General features: G+C 37.8%; 2 protein-coding genes across 4 annotated transcripts; one reads left to right on the forward strand and one right to left on the reverse strand.

The window, feature by feature from the left end:
* The first annotated feature begins 283 nt into the window (after positions 1–283).
* LOC106440630 (vacuolar protein sorting-associated protein 60.2-like) lies at positions 284–2,040 on the forward strand. Of its 3 annotated transcripts, none has more exons than XM_013882350.3 (7): positions 284–464; positions 652–803; positions 881–974; positions 1,107–1,178; positions 1,276–1,387; positions 1,463–1,657; positions 1,727–2,040. In XM_013882350.3, exons 1-6 carry the CDS (start codon positions 396–398, stop codon positions 1,645–1,647), a joined length of 684 nt encoding a protein of 227 aa, XP_013737804.1. In that variant the 5' UTR covers positions 284–395; the 3' UTR covers positions 1,648–1,657; positions 1,727–2,040. The 3 variants fall into 3 exon arrangements, with proteins under 3 accessions (XP_013737804.1, XP_013737803.1, XP_013737805.1); XM_013882349.3 differs by having other exon boundaries at positions 1,463–1,629; XM_013882351.3 differs by having other exon boundaries at positions 446–573; positions 1,463–1,629.
* Positions 2,041–2,349: 309 nt separating this feature from the next.
* On the reverse strand, positions 2,350–5,989 carry LOC111210721 (alpha-L-arabinofuranosidase 2-like). Its single transcript, XM_048767287.1, has 17 exons — positions 5,763–5,989; positions 5,540–5,594; positions 5,236–5,438; positions 5,042–5,163; positions 4,798–4,951; positions 4,653–4,722; positions 4,337–4,482; positions 4,202–4,247; positions 4,068–4,120; positions 3,807–3,957; positions 3,600–3,718; positions 3,452–3,523; positions 3,270–3,373; positions 3,128–3,184; positions 2,849–3,038; positions 2,610–2,747; positions 2,350–2,535 (listed from the first exon to the last, which is right to left on the reverse strand). The coding sequence occupies exons 1-17, from the start codon at positions 5,964–5,966 to the stop codon at positions 2,446–2,448; spliced, it is 1,974 nt and encodes a 657-aa protein (XP_048623244.1). The 5' UTR covers positions 5,967–5,989; the 3' UTR covers positions 2,350–2,445.
* Positions 5,990–18,084: the final 12,095 nt, after the last annotated feature.

An 18,084-nucleotide genomic window follows, 5' to 3' on the forward strand; every position in this document is an offset into this window, starting at 1 on the left:
TGCCAAATTGCATAGACTGCCTAAATGACCGTGTAGCCGTCTAATCGGCCGGCTAATCTATTTTTTTTAATAATATTTTTATTTGTTTATTTGATCTAAAATTTTATAAATATCATTTATATTCATAATTTTGATGAAAATTATACTATATTAAGTTTATATATTCTATCTGTATGTTTTATACAATTTTAAACATAAAAATATATTAATATTATACATAATTAAAGATTAATATATTTTATAACGCAGTAAACCACAGGGCCCGTTCCCGAACAGGGGTAAAAGCTATATCGAGCTGCTGAAAAAAAAAAAAAAAGAAAGCTATATCGAGCTCTTGTTGTTGTCTTTCTAGAAGTCTTTTGTGTCTTGTCTGGATTAATTGATTGTCGGAGAAGATGAAGAGAATATTCGGTGCGAAAAACAACAAAGAGCCTCCACCGTCCATTCAGGATGCTTCTGATCGGGTTTGCTTCTCTCTTTTCGATTCCTTTTTTTGTTTCTTATTAATCATTAAGAGGAATGTAGATAATTAGGGATTTGTTTCGAGATTTAGAAGCTGGATGAAGTGAATAGGTAGAGAGATTCAAGAGCTATGCGAACTAGTAGTTGGATCTTTAGAATCACTAAATGTATTTTCGTGTTGTCTGTCAGATCAATAAAAGAGGAGAGTCAGTGGAAGATAAGGTTAAGAGGCTTGATGCTGAGCTTTGCAAATACAAAGACCAGATCAAAAGGACCAGACCTGGTCCTGCTCAAGAAGCTATCAAAGCACGAGCTATGCGAGTTCTCAAACAAAAGAAAATGTAACGAGTCCATATCTTTGTATATGTGAAGTGTCTGCTTCTCTCTCAGTGGTTTAATCATCATGTTTTTGGACTAGGTATGAAGGACAACGTGACATGCTGTACAATCAGACTTTCAACCTTGATCAAGTTTCTTTTGCTGCTGAAGGCCTCAAAGATGCTCAACAAACTGTATGTATCATCCAATCACTTCTTCTTCTTATCTTCCTAAAGATAACTCTCGTGTTTTTTTCTCATATGAATCTTATGATGCTTTATCTACATGAATGTGGATAAATCTTATAAAAACTTGATTAATTGCAGATGACAGCGTTGAAATCAGCTAACAAGGAGTTGAAAGGAATGATGAAAACCGTCAAGATCCAGGACATAGATGTACGTCTTTAGAGTTATGTTATTCAATCTCTCTTATTATTCCCTTCCTAGATACTATTCTTTTTGATTATGGATATTATAAATTGTATCACAACAGAACTTGCAAGATGAGATGATGGACTTAATGGATGTGAGCTCTGAAATTCAAGATTCACTGGGTAGGAGCTACAATGTTCCTGATGACATTGACGAAGATGACCTCATGGGTGGTTAGTCCTTAAAATCATTTTTTTTGTGGGGGATCAGTAGAAACTTATTTGCCATGTGTGTGTTGTGAATTACAGAGCTTGATGCACTTGAAGCTGACATGGGAAACGAGACTGAAGCAGACGGAGTGCCTTCCTATCTCCAACCCGACAAGGAACCGGATCTTGATGAGGAACTTGACTTACCTCCTCCCCCACCAGGAAGGACAACAACAACAGGAGCTCAACCTGAACGAGCTGCGCAAGTGAGTTTCACTCTCTAGCTCTTATGTGGTAAGTTATGATGAAGAACATTGTTTTTATGTTTGTTTGCTGATGAGAGAGATTTTATGATGAAAACAGAAGGCTGAGGATGAATGGGGATTACCTGCGGTGCCACGTGCTTCACTTCGGGGTTAAATTCACACTTTCTACTTGTGTGCATACAAGAATGTTCACCTCCAAGCGTTTGTTTTCACTTGTGAAAGCTACTAATACGTTTTGTGCATAACAGTCTCATAAACCTTGGATCCTCGATTTGTTCATGAGAAGCAGTGATTTAGTTTTTTTTTTTTCTTTCCAGTCACTTATGTTTTGTGTTTGGTCCATTAGTAAACTTTCAAGTAATGAAAAGGTTAAATGTTTGGTATGTACTCAATGGAATCTTGTTCTGTTCAGGTTAGTTTTGTGTGTTCTCTCTGTTTCTAGACAAGAACTCATGTGGCTTTTAGCAGTTTTGATGGATGATCAAGAATCATGATAAATATCTCCAAGGCAATTTGGAGTAAACTGTTTGGTCAAAGGTTAAAGACACATGTTCCCGTTTGGTAGAACGTATACGATACAAAATTCTGTCCTTTAGAAGCTCTCACGTACCTTAAAATTTTCATGGTTTTCTAAAAACTTTTGTTATATTGTTTTTTTTTTGTTGTTGAGAGTTTTTAGATTACCTGCAGATAGATAATGGAAATTTATAATGTGTGGAATCAAATAGAATGTTACGTCATATTATTGATGTGTAATCATATCATTCACGCACTCATTGTTGTATAAAACTTAAGAGTCTACAACGTCTAGTGACACTAAATGTCGAATGATGAAAAGGAGTAGGGCGCGAGAACAAACGTCAAGTTCCCCTCGGGCATCACCCCTAAGCTTTCTTGTGGCGTAATCTGCAGGAAAGGGATAAGAAAAAATTGGTTTAGTAATTAAACGAATATGAGGCCGGTACTGCAACCAGTCTTACCATCTCTGGGTTGGAGAAGGAGTTCTCATCCATCACACTGGCAGATGTAAGTACTTTCTTCTTTTTTGCAGAAACTTTCGAGTCCAATCCAGTCATCTTTACCTTCAGCTCCACTGTCACGTTTGCAAAGTTAACAGCCTGCAAATATATATATGGATATCAACCCACAACATTCATTTTTCATCTGTAGCTTAACTCAAAATCTGTAAAATAATTACACTTGAGAAACAACGCAAAACCTTAATCTGTATGTAATCAGAGCCATTGCTTTGGAAGGATATGGCAGATGCTTCAACATAAGAAGAGTTTCCCTCCATAGTAGAGCTGAGAAGAGTTGCTCCACTTGACTCTGTGAAGAACTGTTGGAGCCAGTAGCTTGGTGTTCCATACAAATGAGAGGAGTTGAACACTATTGCATCTGGAATCCACCTGATAAATAAATAAAAACTAAGCAAAACGTCTTTGATGATTTCTGACTAAACCATTCAATGTAACTAAAGTGAGAGAGATACACATACCTTCTGTCGTTTATGTTAAGGAAGAGAGGTGCATAACTTACCATTCCCACAACATCACTGCAACAAAAAATAAAGGCAGTAAAATGTAAAAAACTTTTGTTATGTAGTTGTCCAAACCGGAGAAGACGAGAAACATTCTAACCTGTTCTTTTCCAAACCAAGGAGGAAACCTGCTTCACCAAGAGCAGCTAGAAGGTTTCCAGTATTAGCATCTGTTATGTTCACAGCGTATTCACTAACAAAAGCCTATGATATCCAAAAACAAAAGCTTCATCATTACAAGAATAGGTTTTGTTATGTTAAATAAGATCTTTTCTGTATCACCTTTGGACCATCACGCGACGTTTTGTCAAACTTATGGGACATGGAAAACAACTCCTTGGCAGGTTTATAAACCTGAAACAAAAAAAAGGAGATGCATAAACACAGTTTGATTTGCAATCATAAACGTTTGCTTGTGTATGTTTTTTACGTGAAAATCATAGTAATCAGCGGGGTGATCGAGTGGTTGAGAAGATCCATCGCAGTTGGAGATGATTTTGATGTCTGGATAGGCTTTCTTGATAGCATTATAGAACACAAGGTAGTTTCCTGAACAAAAATAAAAATTGTCTATCTAATTTAGTATATGAACAACGCTCATTTATCTTCATTAGGTACACAAGGTTAAAAAAAAAACCTTTGTAGTATGTGTATTTCTGCCAACAATCTTCATTCCCGACCGCAACATATTTAAGGTCAAAAGGCTTTGGATGTCCCATTGCAGCTCGAACTGATCCCCATGTTGAATTAGCATCACCACGAGCAAACTCAATACCATCTAGCGCTTCCTGAAACCAAACAAAATAGAAAGAGATCACATTTTTAGTTTTGTCACTGCCTCACTAGTGAACCACAATCACTCCCTTAAACTTAAAAAGAAAGAGTTTCATGAGAATACTTGAACAAACGGCATGATACTTGCGGTTTCAACTTGATCTTGATGACTGATTCCTGCAACAGTTTCAAAGAGGTTAATACATGTAGTAGTGAAGTAAGAAGAAGTGTTAAAGATATAGTTAACTGAAGAGTTACCACTGTTAAACACCCATATTGGAGCTGCACCGAGATCTTCAGCCAGCTGCAATAATATTTTGCTTAGAAAAATTAAACCTAGGTGAATGATTCAACACTTAAATATGGTTACAGAAAAGGTAAGAATATTTTTACTTGAAAGAACTCAAAGTGACCAAGACCATCATCGGTCCAGTACTTCCAAACATCACCATAGTGTCCAGCTCTCTCTTCCCAAGCTCCCACGGTTTCTTTCCACTGGAATGCGTTGCTTAACGAATCACCCTCCACATAACAACCACCTAACTCAAGAAAATACTTTATAAGTATTTTAGCTTATTTCACAAAAAAAAAAAAAATCATAAAAAAGACACAAAAATATTAATGTCTTTTAGCTTATTTCATCTAATTAATTCATATATTACTAAAGATAACATGAAGTGAAATGGTGTTTTTGCACTTTAGAGATTACCAGGGAAACGGATGAAACGAGGTTTGAGATCAACCATCATTTGGAAAAGATCATTCCTAAAACCATGTCCCTGTGACCGAACCAAAAATATGAATTAGTAGCTTGATTACTCTAGGCTGTTTCTCAAAGAAGTAAACAAACCTACCTTATAAGTATCCACAGGCATGGCTGAGACTTGATCAAGCCAGATTGAACCATTTTTGGTGGTTGTCAATTGAAGCCTTGCGCCATCATCTGTTCCATTTGCCTCCAAAAGCACTTCCTTCTTTGTCCATTTTGAAACCTCAGAAGTCAAAGCTCTGCAAGAAGTAAAAAAAATGATAAACAAACCAGTCTTGAAAAAATACTAGGAAACTATTGAAACAAGACTTTGAAAGTTTCACTCTTACATAATCTGCTCTGATGCAAGAGTTAGTGATCCATTCGAGCTTGTCAAAGACACAGACACATCGATGTCCCCAGTGGAACGCACATAAAGGGTCACTTTGTATTTCTTTCCTTCTTCAATGTTCTACAAAAAAAAATGGAAGTGAATAGAAATTTTATATTATTATCAGAGAAAATAGCAAAGTATGAAACGTACCATGCCCCAGTAACCCGGGTTATAAACTCCGACTCCTTCTGATGGACAACCACTGCTGTTACAAAGCACTTCCATTCTAAGTGCAATTTTGTTGCGCTCAAAACATGAAGAGCGGTCTGTAACTACAGATATGGTTGATTCATCTCCAATAATGGACCAAGGCCAGATACTGGAAGGAATGATTTGTCCACCGGCTTCAAATCCTGGAGCAAAAGATTTAACAATGAGTTTAGTTTTGTTATTTTCACCATTCTTTTTTCATGAAAAATGTTACAGGAAATAAAGTTAAAATTCAGACAAAAACCTCTGTTGCTAACAAGTTCAGCCCACAGTCCACCTGCTCCAGCATGATTGATTTCCTGTCAATAATTACTTGAGATTTAGTTTTATAAAGAGTTACATTGATACTTAAAGCATCAAACTATGTAAAAAAATACAAGAAAATCAGAGTAAGTCCAAGATTCGTTTGAATATAATTTTTGGTGACAGCATAAAAAAGCCAGAAAAGTCATGAAACTGTGTTAAACCTCAAAGAAGATCCCAAAAAGGGTTTCAGGAATGGGTCGTCCTGTGGCGTTGGAAGCATCTACTTGCAGTGTCACATAATGTTTTTCGTTGTCTTCTCGAGCATCAACAAGACGAACATTCTCGTAAGCAGAATAAGAGCCAAGGAGAAATAATATCATGCAAATACTTGTCAGAAACTTCAGAGAACACTCCATGTCCATCATCGCCAAATCTGATCAAAGGAAAGACATTACAGGGTTAATTTATATATAAATAAAAAATATTTCTTTGAACTTGATTGATTTACGAGAACGACTTAGTAACTACATACACACTATTTTGGAAAGAAAACAAAATGCACATGGTATCCTATGCTTTTTCACTCCGTTTACGGGAAAGAACCATTCAATACAAATTAAACAAAATTATTAAATACTTAAAAGGAATTCAATAATTAATCTAAAAAAGGAGAAAAGAACATAAAATGCCGAGGATTTCAATTTCACTACTTAGCACTTTAACTAACTTACACATTTTTTTTTTGTAAACTATCTAACTTACACATTTGCATGAAAATACTGAAATTAGAGGAGACGTGAACGCAGAAGTCTTTTGCCGAATTCGACTATAAAGTAAACCAAGAAGTGTGTATGTAGTTACTGGCTATGAGTGAGAGGTGGGAAAATAGTGGGGCATATACAGAGGGCGGGTCCATTCAGTTTATATTCCCATTTAGATGTAAATGATACTATACAAAGAAAATGATGATTCATACACAGATAGTTAGAAATAATGAATCACTTGCATTTGTGTTCAAAAAAAAAAAAAAAAAAAAAGAATCACTTGCACACAAAAACTAAAGAAACTCCTTTTACCCACAAGTGAAGGGGTCCCACGCCTATTTGTACATTTTTCTTAAAAATGATGTTAATATGAATTAATATAATAAAATAAATAAATATGAACAACAATAAAATACTTTTTCATTTCTCTAAATACTTTTAAATTTTTTGCATCTGTTTCTCAAATTAATATATGCATATATATATATGATTTTAATTCACACTTATAATCAATTAAAAATTGTTAATACATTATACTATTTATATTTCATTAACTAATATAAAACTTCAATTAGTGTATAGAAAATACTAAATAATATTGTTAAATAATAATAATTTTAACTTAATATAAATTATAATAATATTTATGTGTTTTATTTAATTACTCACAATTCAAAAGTGTTTTAAATATTTTAAAATTGAAATGTTACTTAATCATAAAGCATAAAACTATCATACTATTCACCAATTATTATATTGATTTTCAAATTATTCAAAAGTTGGTATATATTTTTAATTTAAAACTCAAAATAGTTACATATATATGTTTAAATTAATTTTCTATTATATTTTGAATAAACTCATTAAAATTATGATTAAAATAACTGATTTTAATTATGTAAAATAAATAGTACTATAAATTTTTATATAAAACACTGATTGTAATACTGATTAACTAATCTACAATCTGATTAATACTGATTAAAGTCAATTTCTTTTTTTTAATACTGATTGTTCATTAATAAAGGCCCAGCACGGCAGAATCCTAAACTCAAAGTTTTCACATGGGTCTCATTAGCTAATCTATAGGGTCTGTTTTGACAAAATGTAAATTATCATATTTCAAAATAACTATAGTAATGAAATATCAAAACCCAAACAGTATTACAAAAAAAGGCCCAACAGACATTGGTTCTTTTTAGGGCAACATTATCGCAACGTCCCAACCGGTCTTTAAGGGCAGGGGACCTACAAAAACACCAGGACCGAGAGGAAAAGTCATTATATAAGCAACGTCCCAGCTCGTCTTTCGTACTTCATCCTTTGATATCTCTTACGTCCTTTGCTTTTTTTATTTTAAGGACTTAAAATTGTCCTAGCAAGAATGATGGCCTTAGTTTTGTACAATTTTCTTATAGAAAGTTGTGCCAACATAATATTTGTCAACGGCTACAAGCCTACAACCTTGGAGACGCAAAAAGAAAATATGACCGTTCTAATTGATCCGTTGGCTCCTCTACAGAAGCCTCTCGTTCCTATAAATTTGGTGTATTACCACAGACAATTTCTTACAACAGACCATTCTTACAACAGACAATTCTTACAATAACAAGCAGATTCTGGTGATGGAGAAAACCATCCTTGGAAACCTCGAATGGCAATACATGTTCCTTGTCCTCTTCATTACAGCTTCCATGTCTGACCCAAAGGTGAGTTGAGTTTTGCTTAAAAGTATCAAAGAGACTTGACTTTGGTTTTGTTGTTGTTGTAAGAACGCAAAAGACTTTTATCCGCCAAATGTTTTTTTTCGTGTCACTTAACTGAAGAGACTTATTTTGTTTTTTATCGGCACCGTTTCAAGTCAAGATTCCGTCGGCCGCATCATCACCGTCACAGCTGCGGTATAAAATTCCTTATTAGTTTCTTTGTAAGTATGTTGAAATCTCTATGGTCATCTTGTTTAAAAGACTGGCATTATCACTACAATAAAACATCAAGGATTCTGAGGGAAAAAATCGTCGGAATTTCGTCGGAATATCGTTATTCCGACGCAATTCCGACGAAATACGTCGTCGGAAATAATTCCTCGGAATTTCTTTTTTCCTCTGAAATCCCTCGGAATTTTCCGACGGAATTCCGAGGAAATAAATTTCCGAGGAAATTCCGAGGATCCCTTGTTTGTCGGAAAAGTCCTCGGAATATACCGAGGTAGAACTTCGTCGGGATAATTCCTCGGAAGTTCATCGATCGATGCGTGTTTGGACATATATACATCGATCGATAGGAGTATACCGACGGACTTTTTCCTCGGTTTATTCCGAGGAACTGTTCCCTCGGTATATTCCGAGGGATCCGTTCCTCGGAATTTTCCGAGGGAGTTGTCCCTCGGAAAATTCCGAGGGAAATGTCCCTCGCTATATTTTTTTAAAAAAACGGATCGATCGATGCGTTTTTGTTCAAAAACGCATCGATCGATGTAGTGAAAAATATAATTAATTTCCTCGAAATGTAAAAAATATTAATTTTTTTGAAAAAATAAAATTTCTGAAATTTAAATTCGAAAATATGAAATTAAAAGTAAAATTGAAATCATACTAATTAATATTCAAAGTTTCACAAATAAAAATAAAACATTCCGAGATTGGGGAAAAAAAAACTACGGGTCTGGCACGTCCGGGAACACCTCGTTCGGGTACATCCTCTGCATCATCTCCATCATTTGCTGGTTCAGCCTCCTCTGTGCCTCATAGCCCGCCTGTTGAGCCGCCATCTGGGTCTCCAACAAAGATATTCGATCATCTTTGTCCTTCAACTGAGCCGTAAGTACTTCTGGATCAACAAAGGGCGGTGGTGCAGAAGAAGGAGGAACCGACCGGGTGCGACGACCCAAACCGAACAAACGTCCCTTCTTCTTTGGAACCGACTGAATAGAAAAAAGCCAAATTTAGAAATTTAAACCAAGAAATAAATGAATTGAACTTTAAAAAAAAAGAACTTACGGATTCAACGATTTCGTTGATTCGAAACCGGGACAAGTTGGTCGAAGCCGTCGAAGCGTCATCCTCGGTTTGAAGCTGAGACACTTCGTCTACCACCTGAGTTTGGACCAGGTCGACCACGTCCCTCACAAGACCGTCATCAATCTGGCCGGTCTTCTTGTTGGTATACGCCCTCCTCATTAGGGCGAGATCATCGACCGGCTCGCCATCATTTTCTTCCGCCTTGAAAAAAAACATAAAATTAAAGAAACATTAGAAATTAGAAGAAATGCACAATAAATTTAAATTCTGAAACTCAAATAATTGAAGAAAAAGCGGTTGAACTTACCATGCGATCTCCGAGAGTGGCAATAGATTGAGCACCCAAGTTATGCTTGTAGATGCCCTTCCCTTTACGGTCGCTCCTGCGGTTGGTGGAGTTGGTGGAAGAAGTTTCTTTCGTCTCCTCCTTATCCCAATGCGCACACAACTCCTTCCAGACCGTATCGTTCATCGACTTTGGGACCTTTTAATTAAAAAAAAAAAAGTTTAATAAATTAAAAAATAGTTTAATAAATTAAAAAATTGTTTAATAAATTAAATCGAACCTTATTGATTTCCCACTTCTTCTTCCACTCGTGGATCTGCTTCCCATAGTTGTCCATTACTTTATGGACGAAGTGGTGATAGATAAAGAGCGTCTCATCGGAATTCCAGTTGAACTCTTGCTGAAAAAAAAACACAATTAGTAGAAAATTTATATTAAAGATTAAAAATATAAGTAAAAAATTAGAATACTTACCGCAAACTGACGAAACCACAGAACCTGCTTGTCGGTTGGGAAGTGAGTGAAAGTCGGATGTCCACTGTCGAGGGCCGAGTACATCATACGGTTGATCCATGCGCTGATCCCGTTCCCGGATCGGTTGAACCTTATTAAAAGAACAAACGGTTAATAATGAATCCAAATTTAAAGAAAAAAAAATGTTTAATTACCATGTTTGACCCCGTCCATGTGGATACGGAGTGAGATACGGAAGATGGTCACGACCGGGCTGTTGAACCAACTCCGCAACCCTCATCACTCCCGGAGGACCCGGAGGAACAGGAGCGGATGCAGCAGCGGGAGCGAGAGGAGCATGAGCGGGTGCAGCAGAGGGAGATGTATGGTTGGAGCTGTGGGGCGAAGGGGAATCCTGAAAATGGCTGGAATCCCGAGACTGGCTCCCCGTACCACCACGACCACGACGCTGTCGAGGCCGGGTCTGATCATCATGAGACCTGTAAATTAAAAAATATATATTTAATAAATACAGAAATATATAAATTAATTTTTTTTATTAAAAAAAAATCCCAAATAATTTAATCACAGAAAAAGATTTATATATATTAAATTTTTTTAATAAATATATAAAAATAGTTCTAATAAACAAAAATAGTTTTAATAAATAAAAATTGTTTAATAATTAAAATGTTTTGTAAAATCCAAAAAATCGAATTTATATAGAAATTTTTTTTTGTAAAATCCAAAAAATCGAATTTATATAGAAAAATCGTTTTGTAAAATACAAAAATCGATTTTATATACAAAAATGATTTTATAAATACAAAAAATAAAAAAATTATAAAAAAATTCTAAATCAATTCAACAAAACAAATTATTCAACCAAATCACAATTCTAAACCTATTATACAACCAAATCACAATCCTAACCAATCACCCTAACAAAAATCTATCAAAACTACACAAAAACCTAACAAATAGAACCTAAGAGAGTGGGATAGGGTCCTTACATGATTTGTGTAAGAGAAGAGGGAGATCGCCGGAGATATCGTCGGATTTCAGGGGGAAATCGCCGGAGAGAAAGAGAGGAGTCGCGCAGAGGAAGAACAGAGAAATGGGGAAGAAGAAGGGGCTCGTGGTTATAAAACCTAGGGTCCGACGGACATTATCCGTCGGAATTCCGTCGGAATTCTAATTTCAATTTTCGCGAAATATTTGCCCGGTAAAATGAAAATATTCCGAGGAAATTCCGACAGATAGTAAAATATCCGTCGGAATTTCCTCGGAATATTCCGAGGAAATACCGAGGAACTAGTGTTTGGGGTTTCAAAACATCAATTTTTTTTGCCGTATTTCATTTCTTATACAATTGTAATGCATACCATTGAGGATTCTTTGTATACATGAGCATAAACCATGAAATAACAAATTTCAAAACTAATTGAAAGTATTCCCTTTACCGTTCGTTAAAAGGTATAAGTGTTTCTCTTATGTTGCGAGATTTCGTTCATACAATCGGAAAAGTGTTAATTATACGGTAAGGAACAAATTTTTGACTTCATAATGAACGTAAGACACTTAATAAGGGTTATATAGGTGTTATTCAAACGGCAAAACGTTGTTTTCGGTTTAAAAACCCTATTTCCTCGGAATTTCCTCGGATTATTCCGAGGGAACTCCGACGAAACCCTCTTCTTCCTCGAAATTTCCTCGGAATATTCCGAGGAAATTCCGACGAACTAGTGTTTGGGGTTTCAAAACGTAATTTTTTTTAAAAAAACGCATCGATCGATGCGTTTTTGAACAAAAACAAATCGATCGATTACTAAGATGGCCCGGGCCGTAAGATTGTGATCGATCGATGAGAGTATCCCATCGATCTATCGACAATCTGAATTGTTCCTCGGAATTTCCTCGGAAAATCTTGTATGTTTTTTTAAAAATGCATCGATCGATGCGTTATAGAACAAAAACGCATCGATCGATTACTAGGATGGACCGGGCCGTAAGATTGTGATCGATCGATGAGATTAACCCATCGATCTATCGACAATCTGAATTGTTCCTCGGAATTTCATCGGAAAATCTTGTATGTTTTTTTAAAAATGCATCGATCGATGCGTTATAGAACAAAAACGCATCGATCGATTACTAGGATTTACGGGGCCGTAAGATTGTGATCGATCGATGAGAGTAACCCATCGATCTATCGACAATCTGAATTGTTCCTCGGAATTTCGTCGGAAAATCTTGTATGTTTTTTTAAAAATGCATCGATCGATGCGTTATAGAACACAAACGCATCGATCGATTACTAGGATGGACCGGGCCGTAAGATTGTGATCGATCGATGAGAGTATCCCATCGATCGATCGACAATCTGAATTGTTCCTCGGAATTTCCTCGGAAAATCTTGTATGTTTTTTTAAAACGCATCGATCGATGCGTTATAGAACAAAAACGCATCGATCGATTACCAAGATGGCCCGGGCCGTAAGAATGTGATCGATCGATGCGTTATAGAAACAAAACGCATCGATCGATGCGTGTTCGGAAAACAGAATTATAAGGCAAAACCCGACCTTTTTTGGATCTAAACCTTAGAACTCTCATCCCCTCCGATTTCCCCTATAATTCGCCCCCCCCCTTTCTCTCTCTATAATCATCCGATTTGAACAATTTTGGGCTCTATTCCACTTGATTTTTCGAGCTCTACCTGATTCCTACACTCGTCTTCACCCTAAGACAGGTATACTCCGCGAATCTCCACATTCTGAAATCGTGTTCTTGAGCAATTTTTTGGGTTTTGTGAATTTCTTATTTCCGTGTTGATTCCTTGATCAAATATGCATGAAACAGATGTTTAAACATGGAATAGAACACAATTGTCTGTGATCAACGAGTTTGGAACATGATTTGAGATGATTTAGGGATAGAGAATTTTTTTCAATTTCGTTTTTTTTATCACAACTCGATTTTGCTTTTCATTTTCATGTTCAGCTTTGCCTTCTTAATTGATTATAACCATGTTGAGAGCAATGATTCTATTTTGTAGAGAATGAAGCGCACGAAAACATCAGCAAAGAAAAACACACAAGAAGCGGGTTCGTCACAGCTGGAGAAGCAAAGGCCAAAGAAGTGGGATAAGTCTGATACCACCCACTACAACAACATGAAGAAGGTAGCCGTTCCGGCTACACAACTAGCATGTCCTGAGACGATGACAATATTGGGAATCAAAGCAGACATTGAAGGACTGTTCCAGAACATGGGTCTAGGCCAACTATGCAACCTCAAGGAACCCACTTATCCGGAGTTGGTACGCCAGTTCATAGCATCCGCATACGTCACCCGTCCCGATGATAGCCATCAGGAAGGTTTTCTGGCATTCGTAGTGCAGAAAGTATACTATGAGGTATCTTTCACAGACCTCTGCGGACTATTTGGATTGAGTGCGGGGGAGAGGACATATGGTCTTTATTGGACTTCAGAGCTGTTGAACTTCTGGGAAACGATTGGCACAGGGGTTTATAGATCTTCTCAGGCAAAGGAGTCACTTATCCGGAGCCCAGTACTGAGATATGCGACACGCCTCATTGGCTCATTGCTATACGGGACAACCACAGCCGCATCAGTCACGCAATGGGAGTTGTGCCTCCTGTACCAAGGTGTGAGGCATTTGCTACCGGCATTTGGAAACTCTACATTCCCACCTGCTACTGCCTTCAACATGGGAGCGGTGCTGGCCGCAAACTTAGCAGGATACAAGGGGAAAGTAACCAAATCCAAGAGCAATGCATGTGGATTTGGTGCAGTGATTACTCGGATCCTTAGACATGTGGGTGTAGACTGTGAGAACCACCAGGTAGCACTGGACAGATCGAACAACATTGCTTGGAACTACCTGGATGTCATTTCTCTAGTAAGTAAGGAGTTCATAGCTGGTCCCCACTCGAGGATCGATCGGGATGGTCCTTACGTCTACGTATTCCAGGACCGAGCGAAGAAAACACTCTACTGCCACCTGCCTCAGATCGGCCTGACTGCTCTACTTTCAGAGGCTGCAGTTGAGTTTCTACCCCCTGCTACCGCACTAGTAGACAAGCCATCCTTCTTCACGCCAAAATATCAGACCAAAGGCAAGGGCGTGGTTGATGAAGAAGGACAAGATGAGGCTGCACAAGCCATTCCAGATGATTCACAACCCCATCAGCTACTCCCATCAGACTCCAGCCAGTACAAGCTGCAAGAGCTTCCACCGAACGCCACTTCGCGCCAGCAACAACATTGGAGAGATCAGAGCATAAAGACAAACAACGACATGCTACACAAGATCTGGGCTGCCATTTCACGTATCAGGCCGTGTCGTTGCCAAAAGGATGATGTAGTTCATCGGGACAACTCTCCATCCAGCTCTGGTTCGGGTTCGAGTGGTACACACATGGTAAGAAAGAGGTCCAAGAGACCCAACGATGCAGGAACATCTGGAGCAGGAGACGAGGAGTAGGAGCTATCACCGGCTATTTTATTTTCTTTTCTATTCTAACGTTTTATGGTCTTATTTTCTGTTAATTTTGAACTGAGTTTTTTTTTAGGTTTCTTAATTATGAGTTCGTATTTCTTTTACATGGTTTCTTTGTTTTATTTGGTTGTGTTTTGTGTAGCTTTTAATTCGTATTCAGCTTTGCCTTGCTAGATAAACCAAATAACTATTATCCAAGGAAAGAGGTTATATCAAGTGTTCCTCGGAATTTCCTCGGTATTTCTTAAAAAAAAAAAATAATAAGTTCAATGGTAGTCTGTTTCCGAGTCATCATCACCAGATGAATCTGAATCTGGATCTTGGTGAAACTCTCCAATTACTGGTTCATCCTCTACGTGAACGACGGCTTCCTCTCCAAAGTCGGTTAAATCGACTACAAGGCCAACTCCAGCTAAATCTTCTGCTGCACTACAGTTGCCGGATGTGCTTGGTTGTAGTGGGTCTTCCAGCTCAGAACTTCCCTGAACTCGGCCTCTCGGGTTGAGTCTTGTAACAGTAACCCATGGATCATCTCTGTTCCTTACCCGGGGGTACTTGATATAACAAACCTGTAACATTTAGAAAAATTATAAATTAATACACATGATGATGAATCATTCTGAATAATTAACATTTAATTACCTGATCGGCCTGGGAAGCAAGAATGAAAGGATCATAATATTGCAGCTTTCGCCTCGAATTTACTGATATAACACCAAATGCATCTGTTCTCACACCTCGATCTGGGGTGTTGTCGTGCCAATCACAATAGAAAACAGTACAGCGCAATCCAACCATGCCCAAATACTTGATTTCCAAAATCTCATGTATGTGTCCGTAGTATACATCATCTCCTGATGCAGAACAAACGCCAGCATCATAAGTCGTACTCGAACGTCTCCTCTTCTGAGTTGTGAATGCATATCCTCGAGTACAAAATCTCGGATATGACTTCACAACAAAGTTTGGTCCAACGACCATCTCACGTATCCAATCGTCAAATGTTTCACCTCTGGCCAAACCAGCAGACACCTATTAATAGCACATATATATATATATTATATCAATAAATGTGAATTAGTATAAATATGTGATAAAATATATTTTAATTTGTTTAAAGCACTCACATAAGTAAACATCCATCCAGTAAATTCTCTCTGCTTCATTTCTTCTAGTTCGTCCTCTGTGGCGTATCTATACTCGAACCGCTTTTCTGCCATGAAAATCCTGTATATGATGACAATAATGTAATTAATTAAGATTTAAATTTCAACTTGTTAAAATAAAAATTTGTAAGCTCATTTATTTACCTCTCATATTGAAGAACGTCTTCGCAGTTGGTGAGCAAATATGTTTGCAAATGACTGCGCTCCTGCTCAGTAAGTCGACGGTCCTTTGGTTTTCCGCTAAGTCGTCCAACGTCTGTGAAAATGTCTGGAACCGTAACATGATATGTTGCCCGTTCGCCTCTATCATCATGCCGAGCAGGTCTTCTGTTTTTGGTCTGAACTTCTGCTGGAAAGTAGTACTCGGCAAAGTTTGAAGTTTCTTCATTGATCATCTGTGCGACTATAGAACCTTCCACCCTACTTAAATTTTTCACCATCTTCTTCAAATGGAACATATACCGCTCATACAGATACATCCATCTATACTGCACAGGACCACCAAGTTCCAATTCTCTTGCCAGGTGAATAACAAGATGCTCCATAACATCAAAAAATGAGGGAGGAAATATCTTCTCAAGGTTGCACTGAATCACGGCTATGTTAGTCTTCAAATTTTCAATACCTTCAAGAGTCACTGATCTCGTGCATAAATCGCGGAAGAAACCACTTATCCCTGCAATTGCTTCATGAACATTTCGTGGTAATATTTCCTTGAAGGCGAACGGAAGGAGGCGCTGCATCATTACATGGCAATCGTGGCTTTTCAAGCCAGTAAACTTTCCTTCCTTTCTGTCGATACAGTTACGCAAATTTGATGCGTAACCGTCTGGAAATTCCACATCGTTTGAAATCCAATCAAAGAACGCATCTTTTCCCGCTGCATCAAGTCGGTATATGGGAAAAGGAGCCCTACCATTCTCATCAACATGAAGTTCTGAACGAGCACATATATCGACTAAATCCAGTCTTGACTTCAAATTATCCTTTGTTTTACCTTGAACATTAAGGATCGTGTTCATGAGATTGTCAAAAAAGTTCTTCTCAATATGCATGACATCTAAATTATGCCTTAGCAGATGATCCTCCCAGTATGGCAGATCCCAGAAAATACTTTTTTTGTGCCAGTTATGTAGTTCTCCAACAGCATCTACCGGAAAACGCTCATGTCCACCGACTTCTGGCGTCCTTTCTGCACCAAAATCTCTTAGTTGTATCTTCAAATCTTTCCCACAAATTTCCGGAGGTGGACTGTCAAACACCCTCTTGTTCTTCGTAAACAAATTCCTACTCCTACGATATGGATGATCAGGTGGTAGGAATCTCCTGTGACAGTCAAACCAACACGTTTTCCTTCCGTGCTTTAGTTGGAAAGCATCAGTGTTATCTTGACAATATGGACATGATAGCCTTCCATGCGTTGTCCATCCAGACAACATACCATATGCTGGAAAATCACTTATTGTCCACATTAGTACTGCCCGCATTTGAAAGTTTTCTTTACACGAAACATCGTATGTTTCAGCACCTTGAGCCCATAGTTGTTGCAACTCATATATTAGTGGCTGAAGAAACACATCAAGTGATCTCTTAGGATGCTCTGGTCCGGGAACGAGAATCGAGAGAAACAAAAACTCTCGTCGCAAGCACAAGTTTGGGGGGAGGTTGTATGGTGTAAGAATGACGGGCCATAGAGAATACTGTCTTCCACTCTTGCCAAACGGACTGAAACCATCAGTACATAATCCAAGGTAGACATTTCTTCTCTCATACGCAAAGTCGGGATACTTTGATTGGAAATGCTTCCACGCTTTTGCATCTGAAGGATGTCTGATCTCACCATCTGTTGAGTGCTCCGCATGCCATCTCATTGGTTGCGCTGTGCGTTCAGACAGATACAACCTCTGCAACCTTTCCGTCAAAGGTAAATACCACATCCTTTTATATGGCACTGGAACTCTTCCAATTGTATCTTTATAACGAGGCTTTCCACAAAATTTGCATGTAACCCGCTGTTCATCCACCCTCCAATAAATCATGCAGTTGTCGCTGCATACATCTATTACCTGATACGATAAACCAAGACCAGCTACGAGTTTCTGAACCTCGTAGTATGAACCAGGAGCTACATTATCCTCGGGTAGAATACCTTTTACAAAATCAGCAATCGCATCCACACAGTCTTCAGCCAAATTATAATCTGTTTTAATGCCCATCAATCTTGTAGCAGATGATAAAGCTGAATGACCATCTCTGCAACCTTCGTACAATGGTTGCTTTCCAGCATCCAACATATCATAAAATCTCCTAGCTTCTGCATTGGGTAAAT

Source organism: Brassica napus, chromosome C9 (assembly GCF_020379485.1).
Source record: "Brassica napus cultivar Da-Ae chromosome C9, Da-Ae, whole genome shotgun sequence".
Classification (NCBI taxonomy): domain Eukaryota; kingdom Viridiplantae; phylum Streptophyta; class Magnoliopsida; order Brassicales; family Brassicaceae; genus Brassica; species Brassica napus.